Source organism: Mustelus asterias, chromosome X (assembly GCF_964213995.1).
Source record: "Mustelus asterias chromosome X, sMusAst1.hap1.1, whole genome shotgun sequence".
NCBI lineage: Eukaryota > Metazoa > Chordata > Chondrichthyes > Carcharhiniformes > Triakidae > Mustelus > Mustelus asterias.
This window is the reverse complement of record NC_135834.1, coordinates 5,466,648-5,488,351: the sequence shown is the minus strand read 5'-3', so window position 1 is coordinate 5,488,351 and position 21,704 is coordinate 5,466,648. Positions and strand designations below refer to the sequence as shown.

Sequence of the window (21,704 nt, the reverse complement as noted above, 5' to 3'; positions counted from 1 at the left end):
ACTCTGTCCACCTGTGACTCCACTTTCAAGGAGCTATGAACATGTACCCCAAGATCTCTTTGTTCTGTAACTCTCTCCAATGCATCAATTCTCCCTACCATTAACTGAGTAAGTCCTGCCCTGGTTCAATCTACCAAAATGCATCACCTTGCATTTATCTCAATTAAACTCCATCTGCCATTCGTTAGCCCACTGGCCCAATTGATCAAGATCCCGTTGCAATCGGAGATAACTTTCTTCACTGTCCACTATGCCACCAATCTTGGTGTCATCTGCAAACTTACTAACCATGCCTCCTATATTCTCATCAAAATCATTAATATAAATGACAAATAACAGTGGGCCCAGCACTGATCCCTGAGGCACACCGCTGGTAACAGTTTTAACAACACCAGGTTAAAGTCCAACAGGTTTATTTGGTAGCAAACACCATTAGCTTCTGGAACGCTGCTCCTTCGTCAGATGGAGTGGAAATTTCACAGGCCTCCAGTTTGAAAAACAACCCTCTACAACCACCCTCTGGCTTCTGTCAAGAAGCCAATTTTGTATCCATTTAGATACCTCACCCTGGATCCCGTGAGATTTAACTTTATGCAACAACCTACCATGCGGTCAGTTGTGTAGGTTAGGTGGATTAGCAGTGTAAATATGGAGGGATACGGGGATAGGCCAGGGAGTGGGCCTGGGTAAGATGCTCTGTTGGAGAGTGAGTGCAGATTCAATGGGCCGAATGGCTTCCTCCTGCACTGTAGGGATTCTATGAATCTCTGAAGAGATTGACAAGTAAATCCGTAAAGGTGCATTTTACCTAATTCCACGGTAAAGTTTCTGTTACAGAAGTTTCCTTTGCAACACGCCACACGAAAACCGGTTGTTGATTGGTTGCAACGCATTTCTTTGTTCTGGTGACAGCCCCTCCTGACCTCCCCAGGACGCTCACTGTCCACAGAGACAAAGCACTGGTAACCGAAGCACGTCTCCACGTCACAATATCCTTCCTCGCAAACGCAATCATACTCCCCGGGCTTCTTCTCCCGTTTAGCTACAAATGAGACATAAACAAATCATGATGTTATCAATGGTTTTTCTTTGAGTAAACGCCTGGCGTTCGTTGCTGGCGCTACTTGGCATATGAACAGGCCCTCAATGAAGCCACTTGACACTAATCAGTCCACCATTTTAATTCAGGCATCCTTTCAAATTTAATCCCAAACCACTCACACCCCACCCCAAACACCTCCTCCTCTTCTACCCCATCAATCGGGCGGCATCGTGGCACAGTGGTTAGCACTGCTGCCTCACAGCACCAGGGACCCGGGTTCGATTCCGGCCTCGGGTCACTGTCTGTGTGGAGTTTGCACGTTCTCCCTGTGTCTGCGTGGGTTTCCTCCAGGTGCTCTCCCATAGTCCAAAGATATGCAGGTTAGATGGATTGGCCATGCTAAATTGTCCCTTAGTGTGCAAAGATGTACAGGATAGGTGGATTGGCCATGCTAAATTGTCCCCTTAGCATCCAAAGATGTATAGGTTAGGTGATTGGCCATGCTAAATTGCCCCTTAGTGTCCAAAGATGTGTAGGTTAGATGGATTGGCCATGCTAAATTGTCCCTTAGTGTGCAAAGATGTGCAGGATAGGTGGATTGGCCTTGCTAAATTGTCCCCTTAGCGTCCAAAGATGTGTAGGTTAGGTGATTGGCCATGCGAAATTGCCCCTTAGTGTCCAAAGATGCATAGGTTAGATGGATTAGCCATGTTAAATTGTTCCTTAATGTCTAAGGATGTGTAGGATTGGTGGATTAGCCATGCTAAATTGTCCCCTTAGCGTCCAAAGATGTGTAGGATAGGTGGATTGGCCATGATAAATTGCCCCTTAGTGTCCAAAGATGCATAGGTTAGATGGATTAGCCATGCTAAATTGTCCTTTAGTGACCAAAGATGTGCAGGTTAGGTGGATTGGCCATGCTAAATTGCCCCTTAGTGTCCAAAGATGTGCAGGTTAGGTGGATTGGCCATGCTAAATTATCCCTTAGATTCCAAAGATGTGTAGTTTGGTGGATTGGCCATGCTAAATTGTCCCTTAGATTCCAAAGATGTGCAGTTTGGTGGATTGGCCATGCTAAATTATCCCTTAGATTCCAAAGATGTGTAGGTTAGGTGGATTGGCCATGCTAAATTGCCCCTTAGTGTCCCAAGATGTACAGGTTAGGGGGATTGGCCATGCTAAATTGTCCCTTAGATTCCAAAGATGTGCAGGTGAGGTGGATTGGCCTTGCTAAATTGTCCCCTGGTGTTAGGGGGATTAGCAGGGTAAATATGGGGGTTTTACAGGGATAGGTCCTGGGTAGGATTGTTGTCGGTGCAGGCTCGATGGGCCAAATGGCCTCCTTCAGCACTGTGGCGATTCTATGATCTTTGGACTGTGGGAGGAAACCGGAGCACCCGGAGGAAACCCACGCAGACACGGGGAGAACGTGCAGACTCCACACAGACAGTGACCCGAGGCCGGAATCGAACCCGGGTCCCTGGCGCTGTGAGGCAGCAATGCTAACCACTGCGCCGCCCATTTTGCGAATAAAGTAATTTTTAGGGAAAATAACCGCTGGTAATTTTAAGGTTTCTGTGTGGGTCGTCTCACCTTATCTGTTGCCCGGCAATGCTGACAAAGTGGGAGCAGCCAACTGGCCAGTTGAGGCCTGGGTGAGGTGAATTGCAAAAGAACCTAAGGTGGCATGAGTTCGGAAAATCCAGCGAGTGTGAATCTGACCCCGCTGTGTGAAGAACAATGAGGCCTAACTCTCTGACAAGGCAGAATTAATCCCTTACATGTTTTAAACTGTTATTTTGTGATTTCTACCTCTGCATGCAAGATCAGATACCGAGCCACATATTCAACACGTTGGCATACCTTGAGTGGGCGCTGGCGTGGAGATGGCATTGCAAAGGTAACTGTTGCAGCATTGCGTTACCCCTTTCGTTGATGGCTGGATACAACTCGCATTCTTGAAGCAGCCCTTCTGATAGACCAACTGTCCATCGTGGACTCGGTGCGTTTGGAAGCACAACTTGCCAAAGCATCGGTGTCCCGTGCAATCATCACCTTCGCAAACACATTCCGTGGTGGCCGTACCTGCGAACGGAAATTTCATTTTCTCCTCGCTCAATCCTTCTTTGCAAAATCACATCAGGAAAATCATAATCTAATCGTTCAGAGTCAGCATTGCTTCACGAAAAGGAAATCATCTCCAACGAATTTATTCGGAGTTTTTCGAGCAAGTCTCTACCAGAGTGGATAGAGGGGTACCTGTAGATGTGTTGTATTTGGACTTCCAGAAGGTGTCTGACAAGGTACCCCACAAAAGCTTACTTCATAAGATGGTGTTGGAGGTAGTATATTGGCATGGATAGTGAATGGGCTAATGGGCAGGAAACGGCGAGTGGGCGTAAGGGGTTCTCCTTCAGGTTGGCGACCTGTAACCATTGGGGTTCCGCAGGGATCAGTGCTGGGACCGCAACTGTTTACAATATATATTAATGACTTGAGGAAGGAAGCGAATGTACTGTAGCTAAATTTGCAGATAACACAGAAATAGGTGGAAAGGCAAGTTGCCAGTGGGATACAAACAGTTTACAAAGAGATATTGATAGGTTAAGTGAGTTGGAAAAAGTTGGCAAGTGGAGTATAATGTGGGAAAATGTGAAGTTGTTCATTTTGGAAGGGAGAACAAAAGAACATGGGCGGCACGGTGGCACAGTGGTTAGCACTGCTGCCTCACAGCGCCAGGGACCCGGGTTCGATTCCCGGCTTGGGTCACTGTGTGGAGTCTGCCTGTTCTCCCCGTATCTGCATGGGTTTCCTCCGGTTTCCTTCCACAGTCCGAAAGATGTGCTGGTTAGGTGGATTGGCCGTGATAAGTTGCCCCTTAGTGTCAGGGGGACTAGCTAGGGTAAATGCATGGGGTGATGGGGAGAGGGCCTGGGTGGGATTGTGGTCGGTGCAGACTCGATGGGCCGAATGGCCTCCTTCTGCACTGTAGGATTCAATGAACAGAATTTTATTTAAATGGAGAAAAACTGCAGAAAGCTGCAACACAAAGGGACTTGGGGGGGATTTGTGCACGCAACACAGAAAACTCGCACACAGGGACAGCAGGTAATGAGGAAGGCTAATGGAATGTTGACCCTTATTTCAAGGGGGTTGGAGTGTAAGAGTGGGGAAGTCTTGCTGCAACTGTACAAGGTACTGGTGAGACCACATCTGGAGATCTGTTTTGGTCCCTTATTGAAGGAAAGGTATTATTTCACTGAAGGCAGTTCAGAGAAGGTTCACTTGGGTGATCCCCGGTTTGGAGGGATTGTCTTATGAGGAAAGGTCAAACAAGTTGGGACTCTACTCATTGGAGGTTAGAAGAATGAGAGGCGATCTCATTGAAACATGGAGCATTCTTAAGGAACTTGACAGGGTAAATGCTGAGAGGATGTTTCCCCCTCCTGGGAGAGTCTAGAACCAGAGTGCATCATCTCAGAATAAAGGGGCACCAATCTAAGACTGAGATGAGGAGGAATTTCTTCTCTCAGAGGGTTGAGAGTCTTTGGAACCTTTTGCCGCAGAGAGCTGTGTGGGGGGCAGATCCTTGTGTCCATTTAGGGACTTAGATATATCAGAATTAGGAGCACAAGTAGGCAGATTCAGCCCTTCGGGCCTGCTCCGCCATCCAATCAGATCATGCCTGATCTCTCCCTGATCTCAACTCCACCTCCCCACCTGTTCCCCATATCCCCTTATCCATTTTTTATTAGAAATATATCTATCCCCTTCCTGAAACCAGTTACTGATTCAGACTCCACCGCGCTATGGGGCAGCGAGTTCCACAAATTCACCCCCCTCTGCGAGAAGTAGTTCCTCCTCACCTCAGTTTTAAATCTACCGCCTCTCGACCTATACCTGTGACATTATACCACAGACAGTGACCCAAGCCGGGAATCGAACCCAGGTCCCTGGCGCTGTGAGGCAGCAGTGCTAACCACTGTGCTACCGTGCCGCCCCCATTTCTTATAGTGTTATTTCTTATAGTGTTGTGGAAACCAGTGCAATTATGTTTAGCAGTCAGGAATGAGTCTAAAAGAAAAGTGTAAAAACCACCTCTTGCTCCCTCAGCCCTATTTTTGCTGAACTGATGACCATCTAACTCCTGCTTCTACCCAATGTTAACGGTTCTCTCTCTTCAGATGTTGTCCCTCTCTCCTTTAAATCTGCTGTCATCATCCCTTTCTTCACGAAACCAACGCGTGACCGGGAATCATAGCGGGCGGGACACAGACTATGCAAAGGGCTGTTCACCTCGGACTGGATCTCCCAGCATTGGGGCGAGAGTGGCTGGAAAATCCCGCCCCATCAAAGAACTCGAGAAAAGAGAGTTAAAGGTATTCTGATAGCTGTGTACGACCTGTCTCACACATTACCTTCGACAAGGGGGAGTGAACAAACCAGTCCCGGCAGGATAGAGATAAGAAGTGCTTTCATCGCCATTGGACACCTGGAGCAGAAAGGAGAGATGTGTTTCGTTGAATGCACTTGCAATGTAATTTTTACCACAGTCAAGAACTTTCCTCTTTGTTCCCCAGCAACCGCCCAGCCCCACAGATAGTAACGTCAAAAATAGCAGCAGGAAGAGGCCATTCGGCCCTCTCCCATATCCTTTGGCCCTCTTCACCCCAAGTGGGGACGAAGTAGAAAGGGTCGAGAACTTCAAGTTTTTAGGTGTTCAGATCACCAACAACCTGTCCTGGTCCCCCCCATGCCGACACTATAATTAAGAAAGCCCCACCAACGCCTCTACTTTCTCAGAAGACTAAGGAAATTTGACATGTCCGCTACGACTCTCACCAACTTTTACAGATGTCCCATAGAAAGCATTCTTTCTGGTTGTATCACAGCTTAGTATGGCTCCTGCTCTGCCCAAGACCGCAAGGAACTACAAAGAGTCATGAATGTAGCCCAGTCCATCACGCAAACCAGCCTCCCATCCATTGACTCTGTCTACACTTCCCGCTGCCTCAGAAAAGCAGCCAGCATAACTAAGGACCCCACGCACCCCGGACATTCTCTCTTCCACCTTCTTCCGTTGGGAAAAAGACACAAATGTCTGAGGTCACGTACCAACCGACTCAAGAACAGCTTCTTCCCTGCTGCTGTCAGACTTTTGAATGGATCTACCTCGCATGTCATGTCTGATGTAAAACTGAATGAACTGAGTGTACAGCCACAATCGAGACAGGACTATTCATCCGGGAGAGAGAGGTGAAGATCGCTCATCTTTGAAGGAGCTCCCTCAGATCCGCCTCCTGTTTACTTTGAATTTTTGGAAACAGTCGCCCCAATTATCATCTCAGGCGGGGAATCCCGGATGTCGGGGGGGGAGGGGGTCCAACGTGGGTGGCTAATCCTCCCTCACGGCACTGAAATGTGAGCCCTGGGGGGACCCAGTAGCACAATTTTTAAAAATTATTTATTCATTCATGGGACATGGGCATCGCTGGCTGGGCCAGCGTTTATTGCCCATCCCTAGTTGTCTTTGGAGGGCAGTTGAGAGTCAACCACATTGCTGTGGCTCTGGAGTCACATGTAGGCCAGACCAGGTAAGGATGGCAGATTTCCTTCCCTAAAGGACATTAGTGAACCAGATGGGTTTTTCCAACAATGGGTCATCAGTAGATTCTTAATTCCAGATATTTTTTATTGGATTCAAATTCCACCATCTGCCGTGGCGGGATTTGAACCCGGGTCCCCCAGAACATTAGCTGAGTTTCTGGATTAAAAGTCCAGCGATAATATCACTAGGCCATCGCCTCCTCACATACAATTGAAAATATAATCCAGTGGATTTGAAGACTCTTTGGCATCAGAAAGAACGTAGGAGGCCATTCAGCCCCTAAGGCCTGGATTTTACAGCCCTGTCAGGGTGTATGCTCGCCAACGGTCACAGCAGCCATTTAAATTCCCGTTTATTTTGGTGGGACTGTAACATCCCGCCACGCGAAGAGGGGCTGTAAAATTCTGGCTCATGACTACGCTATATCTTAGTTACATTCCATGACCATGAACACCCTTTCTCCTCAGAGGGCATTGGCAACCATGGACTTCCAATGGATTGGCCATGGTGATGGCAGAGTACTGCAGTGGTTTGCCATTGCCTTCCGCAGTATTGCTGATCAGGAAACTCTCCCACTCTTAACGATATTGGAAGCATTTACAGGTCGATAACTAACCTGTTTGGCCACCTTACAAACACGTCTTCTGTCGCCATCAAGTCCTGAAGTGGGACTTGACCCTGGGAGGCGATGGCCTAGTGGTATTATCACTAGACTATCCATCCAGAAACAAAGCTAATGCTCTGGGGAACCGGGATCGAATCCTGCCACAGCACATGGTGGAATTTGAATTCATTAAAAAATATCTGGAATTAAGAATTTGCTCATAGAACCGCGACAGTGGAGAAGGAGGCTGTTCGGCCCATCAAGTCTGCACTGACCACAATACCACCCAGGTCCTATCTCCATAACCCCACGCATTTATCCCAGCTAGTCCCCCTGACACTAAGCGGCAATTTAGCATGGCCAATCCACCTAACCTGCACATCTTTGGACACTAAGGGGCAATTTAGCACAGCCAATCCTCCTAACCTGCACATCTTTGGACACTAAGGGACAATTTAGCATGGCCAATCCACCCAACCTACACATCTTTGGACACTAAGGGGCAATTTAGCACAGCCAATCCTCCTAACCTGCACATCTTTGGACACGAAGGGACAATTTAGCATGGCCAATCCACCCAACCGACACATCTTTGGACGCTAAGGGGCAATTTAGCATAGCCAATCCTCCTAACCTGCACATCTTTGGACACTAAGGGACAATTTAGCATGGGCAATCCATTTAACAAGCACATCTTTGGACACTGAGGGACAATTTAGCATGGACAATCCACCTAACCTACACATCTTTGGACACTAAGGGGAAATTTAACATGGCCAATCCGCCTAACCTGCACATCCTTGGACACTAAGGGGCAATTTAGCCCAGCCAATCCTCCTAACCTGCACATCTTTGGACACTGAGGGACAATTTAGCATGGCCAATACAGTTAACCCACACATCTTTGGACTGTGGGAGGAAGCCGGAGCACCCGGAGGAAACCCACACAAACACGGGGAGAACATGCAGCTCACAGACAGTCACCTGAGGCTGGAATCGAACCCGGGTCCCTGGTGCTGTGAGGCAGCAGTGCTAACCACTGTGCCACCGTGCCCACCCAGAGGTAGAGGCGCTACCCACTGCACCACAATGCCTTCTTGATGCGCTTACCGAAGAAAAACCTCACCAGTTTCAGTTTTACCATTGTGAATTGACTCCCCAGCCTCAGAACTGTTTAAAGGAGAGAATTGCAGATTCTATATCCTTTGTGTGCAGATGTGATTGCCGATATTACCTCGGAGAGGCTTTGCTCTGACTGTGAGTGTTGTCCACTTGTTAACTCTTACCACCCCCATCCACCAGAGGAAGCAGGTTCTTCCAACCTACACTTTATTTACTGAGAAGTTACAGTCCAAAGATGTGCGGGTTAGGTGGATTGGTCATGCTAAATTGCCCCTTAGCATCCAAAGATGTGCAGGTTAGGTGGATTGGCCGCGCTAAATTGCCCCTTAGCATCTAAAGATGTGCGGGTTAGGTGGATTGGCCATGCTAAGCTGCCCTTCGTGTCCAAAGATGTGTAGGTTAGATGGATTGGCCATGCTAAATTGTCCCTTAGTGTCCTAAAATGTGCAAGTTAGGTGGATTGGCCATGCTAAATTGTCCCTTAGTGTCCAAAGATGTGCAGGTTAGGTGGGTTGGCCATGCTAAATTGCCCCTTAGTGTCCAAAGATGTGCAGGTTAGGTGGGTTGGCCATGCTAAATTGTCCCTTAGTGTCCAAAGATGTGTAGGTTGGGTGGATTGGCCATGCTAAATTGCCCCTTAGTGTCCAAAGATGTGCAGGTTAGGTGGGTTGGCCATGCTAAATTGTCCCTTAGTGTCCAAAGATGTGTAGGTTGGGTGGATTGGCCATGCTAAATTGCCCCTTAGTGTCCAAAGATGTGCAGGTTAGGTGGGTTGGCCATGCTAAATTGTCCCTTAGTGTCCAAAGATGTGTAGGTTGGGTGGATTGGCCATGCTAAATTGCCCCTTTAGCATCAAGGAGACTCGCTAGGGCAAATACTTGGGGTTACGGAAATAGGGCCTGGGTGGGATTGTGGTCAGTGTTGACTCGATGGGCTGAATGGCCTCCTTCTGTACTGAGAATCTGTAACTTTGAGAATCAGAGGCAGCACAAGCCTCGTCCATGCAACCTGTCCTCATAGTTTAACCCTTTTTGCCCCAGTATCGTTCCGGTGAATCCAGTGGCTGGAGTTTTACCGCCCCGCCCTGCCACGGGAATCGGAGCGGGCGGGAAGACGGAGAGTGGAAAGGTACATTGAGCTCGGGCAGGATTTTATGGTTTTGGGAAGAGCGAGGCGGTAAACTCCCGCCCAGTTACCCCAGGTTATACCGGATCCAATTCTAACAGAGTCTGAAGAAAGCAAAGGTACGCACACTCTTCTTTGTCAATGGACTACATGCACGGATTGAAGTCCTTAACACGGGCAAAGGAACTCACCCCCCCCGCCCCAATCCCAATAAGATGTGCCAAGTGGGGACAGACGTGGGGGGGGCTGGGAATGAGTTAAAATCTTGCTTCCAAATCAGCGGGTTACATCTGCAGGTGAAGTCATTGGCAGAGGTAGATGGTCGGACTGCAAATTCAAACAGGAAACAGATGCCTTGCGATTAAGAGACAAGAGATAGCGTAAATAACAGGAAGTGCTCTTTGGTAGGGCTTTGCGTGCTATCTCCAGCTGCTTCCCAGCCCCATTGTTTGATGACTGGGAAGGTCCACACCTCTTGGAAGCGACAATGTGTGGCTGATCATTCACATTATCAGAGAGTGGCGCAATGTTGCAGTGGTGAAAATAAGCTGCGATGATGTGTCAGGGTATTGTGCGTCCCTGATAACACGCTTCCAGGAGAACAATCAGAAATCTGATCATATTGCAGCGCGCGCCGATCTTATTTCATGCACGGGTTCCAGCTGGGAGTGGCAAACTGTAATTGGCGCCATGCTTGAATCCCATTTGATTTAATTTGATTTGTTATTGTAACATGTGTTGGGATACAGTGAAAAGTATTGTTTCTTGCGCGCTATACAGACAAAGCATACCGTTCATAGAGTACATAGGGGAGAAGGAGAGGAGAGAGTGCAGAATGTAGTGTTACAGTTACAGATAGAGTGTAGAGAAAGATCAGCTTCATATTTGATTTGATTTATTATTGTCACATGTATTGGGATACAGTGAAAAGTATTGTTTCTTGCGTGCTATACAGACAAAACATACCGTTCATAGAGAAGGAAAGGAGAGGGTGCAGAATGTAGTGTTACAGTCATAGCTAGGGTGTAGAGAAAGATCAACTTAATATTTGATTTGATTTATTATTGTCACACGTATTGGGATACAGTGAAAAGTATTGTTTCTTGCGCACTCTACAGACAAAGCATACCCTTCATAGAGTACATAGGGGAGAAGGAAAGGAGAGGGTGCAGAATGTAGTGTTACAGTCATAGCTAGGGTGTAGAGAAAGACCAACTTAATATTAGATTTATTATTGTCACATGTATTGGGATACAATGAAAAGTATTGTTTCTTGTGCGCTATACAGACAAAGCATACCGTTCATAGAGTACATAGGGGAGAAGAAAAGGAGAGGGTGCAGAATATAGTGTTGCAGTTTCAGATAACGTGTACAGATCAACTTAATATTTGATTTGATTTATTATTGTCACATGTATTGGGGTACAGTGAAAAGTATTGTTTCTTGCGCGCTATACAGACAAAGCATACCGTTCATAGAGAAGGAAAGGAGAGAGTACAGAATGTAGTGTTACAGTCATAGCTAGGGTGGAGAGAAAGATCAACTTAGTGTGCGGTAGGTCCATTCAAAAGTCTGACAGCAGCAGGGAAGAAGCTGTTCTTGAGTCGGTCGGTACGTGTACTCTGACTTTTGTATCTTTTTCCCGACGGAAGAAGGTGGAAGAGAGAATGTCCGGGGTGCGTGGGGTCCTTGATTATGCTGGCTGCTTTTCCCAAGGCAGCGGGAAGTGTAGACAGAGTCAATGGATGGGAGGCTGGTTTGCGTAATGGACCGGGCTACATTCATGACCTTTTGTAGTTCCTTGTGGTCTTGGGCAGAGCAGGAGCTATACCAAGCTGTGATACAACCAGAAAGAATGCTTTCTGTGGAGCATCTGTAAAGGTTGGTGAGAGTTGTAGCTGACATGCCAAATTTCCTTAGTCTTCTGAGAAAGTAGAGGCGTTGGTGGGCTTTCTTAACTATAGTGTCTGTGTGGAGGGATCAGGACAGGTTGTTGGTGATTTTCTTGCCGGGTTGTTTGTTGACCATTGGCTCTCGGAGACTCCAGGGCAAACCGGAAGTGTTGGCAAACCTGTCTGCTCCCCTGCTGTCACACCTCCAGCAACCTCGTTCGTCTGAGTCTGCAGGAGATTTCACCCTGAGCAGATCACAGCGGCCGGTCAGGTTGGGTTGCCAACCCCTCAGGAATCGCCCTGGAGTCTCTTGGCTACAAGGAATTTCATAGAATCATAGAATCCCTACAGAGCGGAAGTTGCCATTCGGCCCATCGTGTATGGCCCCACTCTCCGAAAGAATATCTTTCCCAGGTCCTCCCCGGCCATCCCCATAACACCACGCGTTTAGCATGGCCAATCCACCTAATCTGCAATCTTTGGACACTAACGGGCAATTTAGCATGGCCAATCCACCTAATCTGCAATCTTTGGACACTAACGGGCAATTTAGCATGGCCAATCCACCTAACCTACACATCGCTGGACACTAAGGGGCAATTTAGCACGGCCAATCCACCTAACCCACACATCTTTGGACACTAAGGGGCAATTTAGCATGGCCAATCTACCTAACCCACACATCGTTGGACACTAAGGGGCAATTTAGCATGGCCAATCCATCTAACCCGCACATCTTTGGACACTAAGGGACAATTTAGCATGGCCAAGCCACCTAATCTGCAATCTTTGGACACTAACGGGCAATTTAGCAGGGCCAATCCACCTAACCTACACATCGCTGGACACTAAGGGGCAATTTAGCACGGCCAATCCACCTAACCCACACATCTTTGGACACTAAGGGGCAATTTAGCATGGCCAATCTACCTAACCCACACATCGTTGGACACTAAGGGGCAATTTAGCATGGCCAATCTACCGAACCCACACATCTTTGGACACTAAGGGACAATTTTGCATGGCCAATCCACCTAACCTGCAATCTTTGGACACTAACGGGCAATTTAGCAGGGCCAATCCACCTAACCTACACATCGCTGGACACTAAGGGGCAATTTAGCACGGCCAATCCACCTAACCCACACATCTTTGGACACTAAGGGGCAATTTAGCATGGCCAATCTACCTAACCCACACATCGTTGGACACTAAGGGGCAATTTAGCATGGCCAATCTACCTAACCCACACATCGTTGGACACTAAGGGGCAATTTAGCATGGCCAATCCACCAAACCGGCACATCTTTGGACACTAAGGGGCAATTTAGCATGGCCAATCTACCTAACCCACACATTGTTGGACACTAAGGGACAATTTAGCATGGCCAATTCACCTAATCTACACATCTTTGGACACTAAGGCGTCATTTAGCATGGCCAATCCACCTAACCTGCACATCTTTGGACACTTAGGGGTAATTTAGCACGGCCAATGGTGGATTGGCCATGGTAACGTGCCCCTTAGTGTCCCAAGATATGTAGGTTAGGTGGATTGGCCATGCTAAATTGCTCTTTAGTGTCCAAAGAAGTGTAGGCTACTGTCTATAAGGAGTCTGCACGTTCACTCCATGTTTGTGTGGGTTTACTCTGGGTGCTCCGGTTTCCTCCCACAGCCCGAAAGATGTGCTGGTTCGGTTAAATTCTCCCTCAGTGTACCCAAACAGGAGTATGGCGACTCGGGGATTTCATAGAACATAGAACATAGAAAATAGAACATAGAAAGCCACAGCACAAACAGGCCCTTCGGCCCACAAGTTGCGCCGATCACATCCCCACCTCTAGGCCTATCTATAGCCCTCAATCCCATTAAATCCCATGTACTCATCCAGAAGTCTCTTAAAAGACCCCAACGAGTTTGCCTCCACCACCACCGACGTCAGCCGATTCCACTCACCCACCACCCTCTGAGTGAAAAACTTACCCCTGACATCTCCTCTGTACCTACCCCCCAGCACCTTAAACCTGTGTCCTCTCGTAGCAACCATTTCAGCCCTTGGAAATAGCCTCTGAGAGTCTACCCTATCCAGACCTCTCAACATCTTGTAAACCTCTATCAGGTCACCTCTCATCCTTCGTCTCTCCAGGGAGAAGAGACCAAGCTCCCTCAACCTATCCTCATAAGGCATGCCCCCCAATCCAGGCAACATCCTTGTAAATCTCCTCTGCACCCTTTCAATGGCTTCAACACCTTTCCTGTAATGAGGTGACCAGAACTGCGCGCAGTACTCCAAGTGGGGTCTAACCAGGGTCCTATAAAGCTGCAGCATTATCTCCCGACTCCTAAACTCAATCCCTCGATTAATGAAGGCCAGTACGCCGTACGCCTCCTTGACCGCATCCTCCACCTGCGAGGCCGATTCAAGAGTCCTATGGACCCGGACCCCAAGGTCCCCCCGATCCTCCACACCGCTAAGAATGGTACCCTTCATATTATACTGCTGCTTCATCCCATTGGATCTGCCAAAATGGATCACCACACACCTATCCGGGTTGAAGTCCATCTGCCACTCCTCCGCCCAGTCTTGCATTCTATCCATGTCCCGCTGCAACCTCTGACATCCCTCCAAACCATCCACAACACCACCCACCCTGGTGTCGTCAGCAAACTTACCAACCCATCCCTCCACTTCCTCATCCAGGTCATTTATGAAAATGACAAACAGCAAGGGTCCCAGAACAGATCCCTGGGGCACTCCACTGGTCACTGACCTCCATGCAGAGAAAGACCCCTCCACAGCCACTCTCTGCCTTCTGCAGGCAAGCCAGTTCTGGATCCACAAGGCAACAGCCCCTTGGATCCCATGCCCTCTCACTTTCTCAAGAAGTCTTGCATGGGGGACCTTATCGAACGCCTTGCTGAAGTCCATATAGACCACATCCACCGCTCTTCCTTCGTCAATGTGTTTGGTCACATTTTCAAAGAACTCAACCAGGCTCGTAAGGCACGACCTGCCCTTGACAAAGCCGTGCTGACTACTTTTGATCATACTAAACTTCTCTAGATGATCATAAATCCTGTCTCTCAGGATCCTCTCCATCAACTTACCAACCACTGAGGTTAGACTCACCGGTCGGTAATTTCCCGGGCTGTCCCTGTTCCCTTTCTTGAATATAGGGACCACATCTGCAATCCTCCAATCCTCCGGAACCTCTCCCGTCTCCATCGACGATGCAAAGATCATCGCCAAAGGCTCCGCAATCTCCTCCCTCGCCTCCCACAGTAACCTGGGGTACATCCCATCCGGTCCCGGCGACTTACCAACCTTGATGCCATTCAATAGTTCCAACACATCCTCTTTCTTTATGTCCACATGCTCGATCCTTTCTGTCCACCGCAAACCAGCAGTACAACCACCCAGATCCCTTTCCACCGTGAATACCGAGGTAAAGTATTCATTAAGCAGCTCCGCCATTTCTAACGGTTCCGCACAAACTTTTCCCCCTTCACCTTTTAAGGGTCCTATGCCTTCACATCTCATCCTTTTACTCTTGACATATTTGTAGAAAGGCTTGGGATTCTCCTTAATCTTACCCGCCAAGGCCTTCTCATGACCCCTTCTCGCTCTCCTAATTTCCTTCTTAAACTCCTTCCTACATCCCGTATACTCCTCTAAATCCTTAACACCTCCTAGCTCTCTGAACCTTCTGTACGCCTCTCTTTTCTTATTCACCAGGTTCATCACAACCTTCGTGCACCACGGTTCCCGTACCCTACCAACACCCCCCTGTCTCATCGGAACGTTGTCATGCAGAGCTCCAGACAAACATTCCTTGAAAATCCTCCACTTTCCTTCGGTACTTTTCCCCAAGAATGCCTCCTTCCAATTTACCCGTCTAATTTCCTCCCTGATGACATTGTATTTCCCTTTACTCCAGAGAAACACTTTCCTAGCCTGCCTGATCCTATCTCTTTCCAATGCTATCGTGAAGGAGATAGAATTATGATCGCTATCCCCAAGATGCTCACCCACCGAGAGATCCTCCACCTGTCCAGGTTCATTAGCCAGCACCAGATCAAGTACAGCCTCTCCTCTAGTAGGCTTATCCACATACTGTGTCAGTATGTGGATAAGCCTACTAGTAACTTCACTGCAGTGTTAACGTAAGCCTACTTGTGACACTAATCAATAAACTTAACGCTATGCTTCAAACCCATGCACCTCCAAAAGATTGAAAAACAAGAAGGAAATTGCAGACATTGCCTGCCTGACTTTTAACGCAGATTGGAGACGCGCCATACCACCCAATGCTAACTCGCTGCCAAAAAAATTGCTTGTGAAAAGAATTAATGGCATGAAATAAGAGGAAAAGCGGATGTAATCCTGATGCTCTAAAAAAAAAGGTGTCTTGACGGTGAACCTGCTTTTGAACCTTGTTCAAAAAATTAGTAGGAAATCAGAAAACAAAGCCTTCAAAACCAGATGACGCGTGAGATCCTTGAAGGCGCCAAGGCCATGTTACAGTGTCGCTGGCCACGTCCTATGGTCTAGACATTGGCGTGAGCCTTTCATTTCTTCATTAAAAGCCCTGGAGCAACAATCTTCGCTTTGAGCACAAAGTAATGGAGAGGGTTTCCGCGACAACGCAGCGACTAATTTCAGGACAAAAGGACGTGCTCGTTTATAGCCAGGAAGCTGACAAAGTAATATTTACATTCCCGGAGTCCTGTGGATCGGGAATAACACAATTCAAACACTGGAGATCATAACACTTGGCAGTCGCTGCATTGTTTTCAGCGAGACTAGGCCGGGAGACTAGGCCGGGAGACTAGGCCGAGAGGCTCGGCCAAGAGGTTAGGTCGAGAGGTTAGCCGGGAGACTAGGCCGGGAGACTAGGCCGGGAGACTAGGCCGAGAGGCTCGGCCAAGAGGTTAGGTCGAGAGGTTAGCCGGGAGACTAGGCCGGGAGACTAGGCTGAGAGGCTAGGATGGGAGACTAAGCTCAGAGGCTAGGATGGGAGACTAGGCCAGGAGAGGAGGCCAAGAGGCTAGGCCGAGAGACTAGGCTGGGAGGCTAGGCTGGGAGACTAAGCCGAGAGGCTAGCTGGGAGACTAGAGCGAGAGACTAGGCCGGGAGACTAGGTCGAGAGGTTAGGCCAAGAGGTTAGGTCAAGAGGTTAGGTCGAGAGGTTAGCCGGGAGACTAGGCTGGGAGACTAGGCTGAGAGGCTAGGATGGGAGACTAAGCTGAGAGGCTAGGATGGGAGACTAGGCCAGGAGAGGAGGCTGAGAGGCTAGGCCGAGAGACTAGGCCGGGAGGCTAGGCTGGGAGACTAGAGCGAGAGACTAGGCCGAGAGGCTAGGCCGAGAGGCTAGGCCGAGTGGCTAGGCTGAGAGACTATGCTGAGAGACTAGGCCAAGAGGCTAGGCCGAGAGGCTAGGCTGGGAGACTAGGCCAAGAGGCTAGGCCGAGAGGCTCGGCCAAGAGGCTAGGCTGGGAGACTAGGCCGAGAGGCTCGGCTGAGAGGCTAGGCCGAGAGACTAGACCGAGAGGCTAGGCCGAGTGGCGAGGCCGAGAGGCTAGGTCGAGAAGCTAGGCCGAGCGACTAGGCCGAGAAGCTAGGCCGAGAGGCTAGGCTGAGAGACTAGGCCGAGAGGCTAGGTCGAGAGGCTAGGCCAAGAGGCTAGGCCGGGAGACTAGACTGAGGAAGAATCTGCACTCACCCACGTATCCGTTCCTTCACTGAGTGACCCCTCAGTTTTCTCCACCCTCAACCTTGCCTTTCTAATGGCCCCAAAGTGGTCAAGGGCTACAGATGGAACAAGATGGAATAAGGGGCGGCGCGGTGGCACAGTGGTTAGCACTGCTGCTTCACAGCTCCAGGGACCTGGGTTCGATTCCCGGCTTGGGTCACTGTCTGTGTGGAGTCTGCACATTCTCCTCGTGTCTGTGTGGGTTTCCTCCGGGTGCTCCGGTTTCCTCCCACAGTCCAAAGATGTGCGGGTTAGGTGGATTGGCCATGCTAAAAAAAAAATTGCCCCTTAGTGTCCTGAGATGCGTAGGTTAGAGGGATTAGTGGCTAAATATGTAGGGATATGGGGGTAGGGCCTGGGTGGGATTGTGGTCGGTGCAGACTCGATGGGCCGAATGGCCTCTTTCTGCACTGTAGGGTTTCTATGATTTCTATGAAGACAACTAGAACAGGGGACTTTTAAACTGGGGGCACTCGTTTGGCTGGCAACCGGTGTGCGGAAATCCAGCCACAGTCAGTGTCGGCTGTTTTATTGATGCAAGCTGTTTCCTCCTTCCTCTCTTCATTCCTTAGCAATGAGTTTTCAAGTGCACATTTTGCTTTTGTTAAACGATATCAACCATCTTGAGTGAACCAGCCCAGCTTTATTGAAATTTATCTGGTGCTTTTTTGGCCACAGGGGTATGAATGCATTTTATTCAATTCTTATGGGCCCAGACAGGAATTTGATGTGGGTTTTCCAATGCAGGCATTAAAAATGCGCACAGATAGATTTTGAGCGGATAGCTGGTTAACTGGACGATGTGGCATTATCTGTCAAAGAACTATACAATCCCGACAGTGCAGTAGAGGCCATTCGGCCCATCGAGTCTGCACTGATTCTCTGACAAGATTAAAGTTTATTTAAGAGTAGGCTTACATTAACACGCATCAGTAATCACAGATTTGTTCCGGCACAGAAGGAGGCCATTCGGTCCATCCTCACTGCACTGGCTCTCCAAATGATTTAGTGCCACTCCCCTGCCTTTTCCCCATACCCCTGCAACTTGTGCCCACTCAAATAATCATCTAACGCCCTCTCGAATGCCTCGATTGAACCTGCCTCCATCACACTTCCAGACAGCGCATTCCAGACCCCCAGCCACTCGCTATGTGGAAAAACTTTTCCTCACATCATATTTGCTTCTTTTACAAATCACTTTAAATCTGCGTCCCTCTTATTCTTGATCTTTCTTTATTCATCCGTGGGACATGGGTGTCGCTGGCTGGCCAGCATTTATTGATGTGGAGATGCTGGCGTTGCACTGGGGTAAACACAGTAAGAAGTTTAACAACACCAGGTTAAAGTCCAACAGGTTTATTTGGTAGCAAATGCCATTAGCTTTCGGAGCGCTGCCCCTTCGTCAGATGTTGTGTCTCTGTATGCCTTATTTGTGAGCAGATTTCCACTCCATCTGACGAAGGAGCAGGGCTCCGAAAGCTAATGGTATTTGCTACCAAATAAACCTGTTGGACTTTAACCTGGTGTTGTTAAAACTCTTACAGCATTCATTGCCCATTCCTAGTTGCCAGTGGGTGGTTAAGAGTCCACCAAATTGCAGTGGCTCTGGAGTCACATGTGGGCCAGACCAGGTGAGGACGGCAGATTTCCTTCCCTAAAGGACATTAGTGAGCCAGATGGGTTTTTCCGACAATGGTTTCATCAGTAGATTCTTAATTCCAGATATTTCTTTATTGAATTCAAATTCCACCATCTGCCGTGGCGGGATTCGAACCCAGGTCCCCCAGAACGTTAGCTGAGTTTCTGGATTACTCGTCACACGATAATACCACGAGGCTATAACCTCCCATTCTCAATAGGAACAGTTTCTCCCAATCTACTCTGTCCAGCTCCCCTCGTGATTTTGAACACCCCTTGCGAATTCTCCTCCCGGCCCTTCTCATCTCTGAGGAAGGCCACTCGGCCTATCGACAAAGAGTCTGCTATCGTCGCCTCATCAAGAGCGTGGCGAGGAGTGCATTCATTCTGGCGCGGCTTTCACTTGCCTGGTTGCCATGACGAACTGCCTTGGAGACATGGGCAGGCCCCAGTCGCTCACTGCTGCCAGAATGTTCCGGTAAGTTGCGCCTGTGGCAGGAACGGCCCTGTCAATGGTTCCTGATTGCAAAGGGCTACATTCCTCTTAAACTGTCCCCTCTTCGGTGTGGCAACCTTGTGGGGGTGAGGTGGGGAGGGGTGGGTTGAGGTGATGGCAAGACAAACACAGAGAAATATTATAAGAAACAATATATAATCCAAAGTACAATATTCATCTTTTAAATTATTCATTTCATATTCTCTGGTAGTCTACCCACAGCCCATACCTTGGAGGCAGTCAGGGAGGTAAGTCACTCCCAGGCTTCTGCTATGTTCTTTAACCACTGACTAGTTGGTTGCCAATGGGAAGCGAAGGTGGAGACGTATTTACATTATCTCACACGGCCCATTCTCAGCCCATGGGCCTCAGCGGGCTGGGCTGTGGGATTTAGTGATGGCCTTCTTCAGTGGCCAGCACCCACACTTCTGAGTCAGAAGCTTGTGGGTTAAAGTCCCACTCCAGTTGACGAAATGGCACAGTGGTTAGCACTGCTGCCTCACAGCGCCTGGGACTCAGGTTCAATTCCGGCCTTGGGTCACTGGCTATGCAGACACGTTCTCCCCGTGTCTGCGTGGGTTTCCTCCGGGTGCTCCCGTTTCCTCCCACAGATGTGCAGATTAGGTGGATTGGCCATTCTAAATTGCCCCTTAATGCCCAAGTATGTGCAGGTTAGGTGGATTGGCCATGCTAAATTGCCCCTTAGTGTCCAAAGATGTGTAGGTTAGGTGGATTGGCCATGCCAAATTGTCCCTTAGTGTCCAAAGATGTGCAGGTTAAGTGGATTGGCCATGCTAAATTGTCCCTTAGTGTCCAAAGATGTGCAGGTTAGGTGGATTGGCCATGCTAAATTGCCCCTTAGTGTCCAAAGATGTGTAGGTTAGGTGGATTGGCCATGCTAAATTGTCCCTTAGTGTCCAAAGATGTGTAGGTTAGGTGGATTGGCCATGCTAAATTGTCCCTTAGTGTCCAAAGATGTGCAGGTTAGGTGGATTGGCCATGCTAAATTGCCCCTTAGTGTCACAGGGATTAGCAGGGTAAATATGTGGGGTTACGGGGATAGGGTGGGATTGTTGTCGGTGCAGGCTCAATAGGCCGAATGGCCTCTTTCTGCACTGTAGGCATTCTATGAAATTGAATGCTAAGAGGCACTTCCCTGCCCTTGCTGCCGACTACACGTTATCCAGGACAGGACCCGTTGGTGCCTGATTGGTACTTCATTAAACAGGCCCTCCCAAAAAGTACTTTGGATGTATCGTGGCAGCATTTTTTGTGTACATCTTTGGAGCTGAAGTTGTTCAGAAGCTAAATCCGAGACCCACACAATCCAGAGACAGTGTCATGACTTTAAGAATGTGGACCTCTGAGAATACATGCAGATGGACCCCCATCAATCTGGGGTCGTGTACAATCATGTGTACATGGTTTGGGGTGTCAGGGTTACTGGCACTCCGGGTTTGTACTCTGTACGAGGAAGTACCCGTGTGAGTGATTTGATTTGATTTGATTTATTATTGTCACATGTATTGGGATGCAGAGAAAAGTATTGTTTCTTGCGCACTATACAGACAAAGTATACCGTTCATAGAGTACAAAGGGAAAAGGAAAGGAGAGGGTGCAGAATATAGTGTTACAGTCACAGATAGGGTGTAGAGAAATATCAACTTAATGCGAGGTAGGTCCATTCAAAAGTCTGATGGCAGCAGGGAAGAAGCTGTTCTTGAGTCGGTTGGTGTGTGACCTCAGACTTTTGTATCTTTTTCCCGAAGGAAGAAGATGGAAGAGAGAATGTCCGGGGGTCCGTGGGGTCTTTAATTATGCTGGCTGCTTTTCCCGAGGCAGCGGGAAGTGTAGACAGAGTCAATGGATGGGAGGCTGGTTTACGTGATGGATTGGGCTACATTCATGACCCTTTGTAGTTCCTTGTGGTCTGGGGCAGAGCAGGAGCCATACCAAGCTGTGATACATCTGGAAAGGATGCTTTCTATGGTGCATCTGTAAAAGGTGGTGAGAGTCATAGTGGACATGCCAAATTTCCTTAGCCTTCTAAGAAAGTAGAGGCGTTGGTGGGCTTTCTTAACTATAGTGTCGGCATGGGGGGACCAATATAGATTGTTGGTGCTCCTTACGATGTAAATAAATTTAAATTTGGTGAAGGGACACCGGTTTTGGAGGAGTTATCGCAGTGGTGACGAGGTAAAGCATGACCCTGAAGGAACTCGCTCGCAACACTTGGCCTAAATTGGGGTAAGCCATTCTTATGCATCATGCCTTTGTTTGGACGAACTAGATTCGTTTCAGCCTGCTGTCGAGGACTGGGTGCTCTGTGTGGAAAGCATGGACCTATACTGGGTCAGCAGGCCTCAATTGGGGAACCATAGGAGCTCTAACAATTTACGGGGTTGTTGGGGGGAGAACATGC

General features: G+C 48.6%; 2 protein-coding genes across 6 annotated transcripts in view; both read right to left on the bottom strand.

The window, feature by feature from the left end:
- Nucleotides 1-21,704, bottom strand: part of LOC144481893 (Golgi reassembly-stacking protein 2-like) — a 739,438-nt gene that overhangs the window by 218,174 nt on the left and 499,560 nt on the right. The gene's annotated exons all lie outside the window — the stretch shown is intronic.
- Nucleotides 1-21,704, bottom strand: part of LOC144481885 (activin receptor type-1-like) — a 125,852-nt gene that overhangs the window by 56,264 nt on the left and 47,884 nt on the right. For 3 of the 5 annotated variants that reach the window (XM_078201041.1, XM_078201040.1, XM_078201039.1), the window contains exons 2-5: nt 19,194-19,359; nt 5,461-5,534; nt 2,906-3,127; nt 809-1,042 (exon numbers count right to left, since the gene is read on the bottom strand). In XM_078201041.1, coding sequence (XP_078057167.1) covers nt 809-1,042; nt 2,906-3,127; nt 5,461-5,534; nt 19,194-19,225 — 562 coding nt within the window. In that variant the 5' untranslated portion in view covers nt 19,226-19,359. The remainder of the gene's footprint in view (nt 1-808; nt 1,043-2,905; nt 3,128-5,460; nt 5,535-19,193; nt 19,360-21,704) is intronic. The other 2 variants (XM_078201043.1, XM_078201042.1) reach the window with 2 other exon arrangements.